Source organism: Platichthys flesus, chromosome 7, assembly GCF_949316205.1.
Source record: "Platichthys flesus chromosome 7, fPlaFle2.1, whole genome shotgun sequence".
Taxonomy (NCBI): Eukaryota; Metazoa; Chordata; class Actinopteri; order Pleuronectiformes; family Pleuronectidae; genus Platichthys; species Platichthys flesus.
In genome coordinates this window covers 24,916,348-24,923,774 of record NC_084951.1, presented here as the reverse complement: position 1 = coordinate 24,923,774, position 7,427 = coordinate 24,916,348, and the positions used below count along the sequence as shown (strand labels likewise).

Genomic DNA, 7,427 nt, shown 5'->3' with positions numbered 1-7,427 from the left:
CTGGCCCCTCCAGTTGGAGATAATCAGAAGATTGTTTGAGTTTGGCCTTGACAGGTAAGTAGGAGGCGATTTAATGTCTTTTTTAAAGAAAGAAATGTCATTATAAATATGAGTATGTGACGATTTCGGGCTATGATGGCGTTTTAATAAATAAAAAAAAATTGAACCACAGGAAAAGTATTTATAACGTGCTAAAACTGCACTTAAATTGTAATTTTGTCCTTTTTTCTATGATGAATCATAAACATCCTGATTGTCATGCTGAATGTTCCTCATTAAAAGACTGCGACCAGTCAGGAATAGGACTTTAGCTGTTTCTGTAACAATAGATTTGCATAAACAAAATACTTTCATGTGTCACATACAAGCTGAAGCTTAGATATTCTGCACATTTAGAGTATAGGCCACAAAGTTCAGGGTGTACCGTGACCCTGGGATAATGCATTCACTATATTTGCAAAAGAATAAATAGATAATAGAATTCGCACCATATTCTTTGTACAAGCTATTAAAAAGTAATGCTTCTTCATTACAGGTGAGGAGTTCAAATATGGGTTCCCTGCAAAGGTGTATTCTGCTGTTGCTTCTGACTTTCTCAGTGTCAGGTAAGTTCCTCGAGTCTTTAACATTCCTGGGTCAGAGGTAGCGATGACATCCTTGGCTGCCTCGACGAGACATAAAACCTTTAAAACCATTTTACCCCTTTTCCTTTTGTCGACGACCTCACGGCCACCATCCCTGACCTGCTGCCCCTTCTCCCCGTTCATAGAGGCGCAGAGGATCATCGGGGGTCAAGAGGTCAAAAAGTTCTCCATCAAATATCAGGCGTCGCTGCAGACCGAGCAGAGGAGACACTACTGTGGAGGAACACTGGTGCACGCTCAGTGGGTGGTGACTGCTGCCCACTGCTGGAGACCGTGAGTTCCGACACTAGATAGATAATTCCAGAAAGAAGAGTTTTAATAATACTAATGATGCCAGAATGTGTATAGTCAGAGTAAAGATGTGTCAGAGGGTAAATTCTGAAGCCCTGTGTGACCCTCAGGGCTCATCTGATGAGGGTGGTGTTGAGCGAACACGACCTGTATATAGACGAAGGACCAGAACAAGTCTTCGAGGTCGAAGAGTTATTCTACCACAACTATAACAGCCGAACCTTCGACAACGACATCCTGCTCCTCAAGGTAAACATGAGATCCGGTCCCTGGAGCCCTTTGTGTGCTCCTGCTCTCTGTCCTTGAGTGTTTGCTTGATGCTCTGACTTTCTGCTTAATGTTTCAGCTCAAACAGCCTGCACAGCTGAACAGCTACGTCGAGCCCGCTGAGCTCCCAGATGACACAGCCCATCCTACTGTGTGCACCGTGAGCGGCTGGGGTGTGACACAGACGTACGATCGTGTGCTCTCCCCCGTGCTGCGTGCTGTGGATGTAACGGTGTTCAACTACTGCCAGTATTACTACTGGTACAGGCTCACCCCAAACATGATGTGTGCTGGAAACTACCGGGGTGGCAAAGATTCCTGCCAGGTACAGGAAGGATTTATGTTGTTTTCTAATGCATCTGTGCAAAATTATGCTGCCTTATATATTATATACACATTTTAACATTCACTTCCCTGTGTGCTAGGTGCATGTTTGACTTCCTGCAGTACATACTATGATTGACTGCCCCTTTTCATTACTGGTGTAGAAACTAGATTCTACTTTTTTGGATGGACGGGTGTGAGGCTGCACTTGGACAGATGACTTTCTTTACAAACTTTAATGCACTAACAAACAGAATAATGTAAACCTTACTACTAGGGAGGTCACTGGAGCAAAAGAGCTGGTAGGATTCCGTCTCTCAAAGGGGGAGTCGTCTACTCTTCATGGATTAATGAAGTCTTTCTCACCTCTAATTGTACTTGTGTATCCACAGGGTGACTCCGGTGGTCCTCTCATTTGCGATGGCAAATTCACGGGCATTGTCTCCTGGGGAATCAGCTGCGCAATTGCATACTACCCCGGGGTTTACACCAAAGTGAGCAACTACGTCGAGTGGATCGAAAACACAATCAGGGACCAAACGCCAACACCACTTGATCGTAGATGAACTGAGTCATTGAGTCTGACAACAGGCTAACAAGCTCTATTGCTTTACTTTATTACCATTAACTTTCTTTGTGTTCTTTCAAATGTCAACTCAACACTCTTGGTTTATTATCAATTTATAATTTTGGGGTTATGGTCTGTAGAGCAATGGTGGTCAGTTGTTTATTCATATTTGGTTTCCTTATAATTCAGTGACTTTGGTTGATTAAATGCTCTGAAATGAGACACAAAAATGAGTCTGTTGCCTTCATGATGTTATTATTGTTTTTTAAAAGCTGTAAAAGTTGTAGCAGTAGCAAACATGTCCAAGCTTTATTAGTTGGAGGTGGGCCATATACTTAAAATTAATATTAACAAATTATCACATGACCAATTTTATTTTAAAAAATAAGTCGTTCCAAATGAGGAACATCGTTCACAATACATTTGGTCCTTTAATGCTTTAAAGGCAGATCAACTACTGTATTTCCCTGTATGTAAGGTAAATAATGCCACGTTCCATTAACGGCCCTCAGAATGACGTCACACCCGAATAACCCGAGTTGATATAGAGTTCAAGTTGCACGGGAACAATGTTTACATTAGCCAAGCCAGTTCAAAATAATGAATTAAGCAGCATTTCACAATAAAAACCTTTTAAATACAGGTGAACTGCAACTTCAGGGTCTTCTGCACTGAATCTATGAATCTGTCTTTTCTGTAGTGAATCTATGAATCTGTCTATTCTTTTGTGATTCTTTGAATCTATCTATTCTGCTTTTAATCTATGAATCTGTCTATTCTGTAGTGAATATATGAATCTGTCTATTCAGTAGTGAATCTATGAATCTGTCTATTCTGCAGTGAATCTGTGAATCTTTGAATCTGTCTCTTCTGCTTTTACTCTTTTAAACAGTCTATAGTTGTGACTCTCGCTTTGACCCTCCGGAGCCTCCGTAGACTCTGTCCCTACTGCGCATGCTCAGTAGCTGTTGTTTTGGTAGTTCGTCAGAATAAGTTGAAGCTCCGTGAACATCGTAGATGACCTCTGACACCTGCGGGTAAATCATGTCGGTGAAACACGCTCTGAACCGGGGGTTGGCGCTGGGCAGGTCGCTCCTACAGCGGGGTCTCCTCAAACCCGCGGTCCGAGTCGCAGCGAAGCTCCGGGGGGACCGCGTAGGCCCCGCGGCCCGCACCACTCAGCCTCGGTCTTTCCTGCCGGCTCGGTACCGCTACTACCGCAGCTCCCTGCGGGGCCTGGCCGCCCAGCTCCAGGCCTCCGCCCTCAGGAGGAGGTTCATCGGCGGCTTCCCCAGGAACAGGGCCGTGTTCTTAGCGTTCGGCCTCGGCGTGGGACTCATCGAACAGCAGCTGGAGGAGGACAGGACGACCGCGGCGACCTGTCAGGAGATCCAGGTAATACTCCTTTGACTCAGTACTGTGATACATGTACTTCACAAGTACTTCAACTCCTCTAACGACATATAAACTTTATGTCTTAGTCCCATAATAAAGAGATGAATGTAGTACAAATGTAAAAAACAGCAATAATATACAAAGTGAACAAGTGTGCACAAAATTATATAATTTCATATAGATTTAGTCTCTAATAGTCAATAAACTGTGTGTACATGTACATTTACACTCATAAAACATCTGAAGACATATAATATGACATGTGAACACTAACTAGAAACGTTTAAATACACCAATAACACTAAAAATACTTCCTGTGTGTTATGTACATAGTTATATATCAGTCTGTGTGAAAATGTGGCTATAATAAAGTTATACCAGACAATATAACGTAAAAACATAATAACAAAATAAAACAAATAAAAATAGTCAAAGAAGAATAAATAAAATAATAACAATAACATTTGCAATAATAAAAGTAGAAGATTCTTCTTGTATATTCATCTATTTCTTTTAAGACTTTACTTAAATCTCTTCATCTGTTAATCAAGTAGTTTTACTCTGTGAAGGATTTGAATACTTTGAATACCACCACTGGTATTTGATCATGTTGTAATAACATTGAGTTTGTTGACCTATTAATAACGAAAGTTATTCAAGTTGCTTCACATTAATCCTGTCTGCTTCTCTTTTACCGTTAATAGGACAATTTTAGAAATATTAATAAAAGCATTCAATTTTATTAAAGAATAGGCCAATTAAGTTATAAGAAGTTAAATCCAGTGTGTGGATACTTTCCATCCTTTGCTGAGATCTGAACCCTTCTACCGCTCTCAACTTAAATACCCCACCTCTCTCCAAATCTGCAGGCCGTGTTCAGAAAGAAAAGATTTCAGACGCCAACCAAGCCGTTCACCTCTGGATATAAACTGGAGGATTACATTATTGGGAAGCAGGTTGGCAAAGGCTCCAATGCGGCTGTGTACGAGGCTGCGGCTCGGTTTGCGAAGGAGAGTGACGGCCAACGCTCTCTGCTGCAGCTGAGAGAAGATGAGGAGGAGGAAGGAGAGAAAGGTCGTTCTCTGACATGCTGCTCACTCATAAACTTCCCCCTGGCTATCAAGATGATGTGGAACTTTGGGGTAAGTATTTTTATAGAGGGATTTTGAAATTCCCCTGTGGCTGTCGCACACCACAGCACAGCACTGACTGGTCTGACTGGTCTGTTTTGATTCTTCACAGTCAAGTTCATCGAGCAAGGATATCTTAAAAACCATGTCCGAGGAGCTGGTGCCTGCCGGCCCCCTGGCCTTAAAGCAGGATAAGGAACAAATCACTCTGGATGGGTTTGTACTTTCATGTTCCTCACTAGTTCTGCAGTAGTGAACATGATGTAGACAAGAACTTCACAGATCTAATTTCTCTCTCTACATTCAGGGACTTTGGAGTTCTGCCTAAAAGAGTGTCGGCACATCCTAATGTGATCACAGTGTACCGGGCTTTCACAGCCGACGTTCCATTGCTACCAGGAGCCCTGGAAGAGTATCCAGATGTGCTGCCACCCAGGCTGAACCCCAACGGTCTGGGCAACGATTGCACTCTTTTCCTGGTCATGAAGAAGTAAGACTTGCCGTCTGTCACCCTTATGGTGAACAAATGTCACCAGTTTCATGTTAAAATGAGGAAAGTGAACACCTGCCAATGCTAAACACCCCCCTCATGAAACCAAATTACACACACTCAGAAATATCAGATCCATGAGTTCTCACAATCCTACAGAAAATGATAAAACAAATCCTTGATCCTTCGGCTGATCCGGATCCACAATACAAATGAACGTGTTGTTCCTTGGGGCATTTCCCAACCCTCCACAAAATATAATGGAAATAATTTGAGTCGTATCCTGCTCACTCACAAACAGAGAGACTAAAACAACTCTCTCTCTTCTTCTGTACCTTAGCTATCCGTGCACGCTGCGACAGTACCTGGAGGTGTCCACGCCAGGCGGCAGGCAGGGCGCCCTGATGGTGCTGCAGCTGCTCGAGGGGGTCGACCATCTGTGCAGACAGGGCGTCGCTCACAGGGACCTCAAGTCAGACAACGTGCTGTTGGAACTCGACTCAGGTGAAACAAATGAACAAAATCTTTGTTAAAGATGTGACTCTATCAAAGCATATCCATTAACAAATCAAATTATGTTTGTTTCAATGCAGCAGGTTGCCCTCGTCTAGTGATTACTGATTTTGGCTGCTGCCTGGCCCAGAGGAACTCCAGTCTGCAGTTGCCCTTCAAAGGTCCGGGGGTCAGCAGGGGAGGGAATCCTTCGCTCATGGCGCCTGAGGTAGATGTTACTGCTCTTTATTGTAATAATGTAAAAAAACAATGTCTTTAACAGTAGCTTTGCTGTCTCTCATTGGCCCGATTAAAGGCTTTGATATAACTAATGTTTCATGATGTGTCCTCCCGCAGGTGATCACTGCAGTTCACGGATCTGATGTGGTGATTGACTACAGCAAAGCAGATGCGTGGGCCGTGGGCGCCATCTCCTACGAGATATTCGGCCAGTGCAACCCGTTCTATCGAGCAGTGGGACTGGAGAGCAGGAGCTACGAGGAGAAGCAGCTTCCCCCGCTGCCCTCTGGTGTCCCAGTCGCTGTGCAGCTAGTGACCAGATTACTCCTCAGGAGGAACCCGAGCAAGGTACGGAAGGATTTGATGAGACACTCAGTCAATCATTGATAGGGTTCATTTCTACAATCATTATTAATAATAAGCCAATTACAATTAATCATTACCTTAAAATTCCTGTACATCTTCCTCGTATAAATTACTGTTTTCTTAATTATTCTGTCTGGTAGAGGCTTCGACTTGTTTGGAAACATAAACTCTTCAACCCACTATACTCACTGATGTTTTTAATCTCTGCAGCGCCCCAGCGCCCGTGTCGCAGCCAACATGCTACATCTCAGCCTCTGGGGGCAGGAGGTGCTGGCTGACCAGGGCAGTGCCGGTATGAGGGAGTTGGTTGATTGGCTGCTGTGCCAAACTGCTGTGGTTCTCCTGAAGGGCTGCAGAGGACCCAGTGGGAAGAGCGTGGAGGCGGAGCTTCAGAGGAGCTTCCTGTCTAACCTGGAGCTGGAGGACCTGCGCTCTGCTGTGGGCTTCCTGCTCTACGGAGAGCGTCCGGCCATGATACTGTCTGCATAGATACACACAAACTCATAACTTCATAAGGATAGACTTCTAAAAGAGGACTGACTACTGAGTACTCAAATAGAATTAGGTAACTTACTCAGTTCTCATTTTAAAATTGTATTACTCCTGTAATAGTAGAGACTAGTGAGTAATCAGGGGTTCGAACTACTTTGCAAAAGACAAATGCAAATATTTTGGATTTAAATAACAATATTTGATACTTGTTAAACTGCTGTGTAGGGTGACATTAAGTTTTTCATAGTTGAAGGTAACACTCGGCACACGTTTGTCCATCAAGCAGCTGGAGTCTGGACGGTTGTGGGTCAAACAAGCACTTATTCTCTTATTTTGCACAATGTAACTTATGTAACGACACCGTCCTCGGGTTAAAACTAAACAATCACTGAGTCATGATGATGGACAGCGTGTGATCCACCCGATGGATGTGAGTTTGTTGTTTGGGTTTGCACTTTATCTCCATGTTTGCTCTCAGAGCCATGTTTGTTTTGTTGCTATATTATATATGATGCAGATTATACTCTGGGAAATCTATTTAAATGATTTGAATAGAGAAAAGCTATCATCTCCTGTTGAAACCAGTCGGTTAAGCACCTTATTAATAATCATATGTGGCGAGTTGGGGGTTTATTTTCATACCAAAGATTGACAGAAATATTTTGGATATATGTAGATTGTTCTGCTGTGTTTTAGAATAAAGGGATCTGTTTGAAAGTATCTCTGAA

At 43.1% G+C, this 7,427-nt stretch overlaps 2 protein-coding genes across 3 annotated transcripts; both read left to right on the top strand.

Moving 5' to 3' along the window:
* The first annotated feature begins 550 nt into the window (after nt 1-550).
* On the top strand, nt 551-2,092 carry LOC133957194 (trypsin-3). Its single transcript, XM_062392658.1, has 5 exons — nt 551-605; nt 770-917; nt 1,046-1,184; nt 1,282-1,527; nt 1,919-2,092. Exons 1-5 carry the CDS (start codon nt 551-553, stop codon nt 2,090-2,092), a joined length of 762 nt encoding a protein of 253 aa, XP_062248642.1.
* Nucleotides 2,093-3,046: 954 nt separating this feature from the next.
* pink1 (PTEN induced kinase 1) lies at nt 3,047-7,419 on the top strand. Of its 2 annotated transcripts, none has more exons than XM_062392876.1 (8): nt 3,047-3,489; nt 4,359-4,631; nt 4,732-4,835; nt 4,927-5,109; nt 5,450-5,613; nt 5,706-5,830; nt 5,959-6,189; nt 6,418-7,419. In XM_062392876.1, the coding sequence occupies exons 1-8, from the start codon at nt 3,139-3,141 to the stop codon at nt 6,694-6,696; spliced, it is 1,710 nt and encodes a 569-aa protein (XP_062248860.1). In that variant the 5' UTR covers nt 3,047-3,138; the 3' UTR covers nt 6,697-7,419. The 2 variants fall into 2 exon arrangements, with proteins under 2 accessions (XP_062248860.1, XP_062248859.1); XM_062392875.1 differs by having other exon boundaries at nt 3,048-3,489; nt 5,703-5,830.
* The last annotated feature ends 8 nt before the right edge of the window (nt 7,420-7,427 follow it).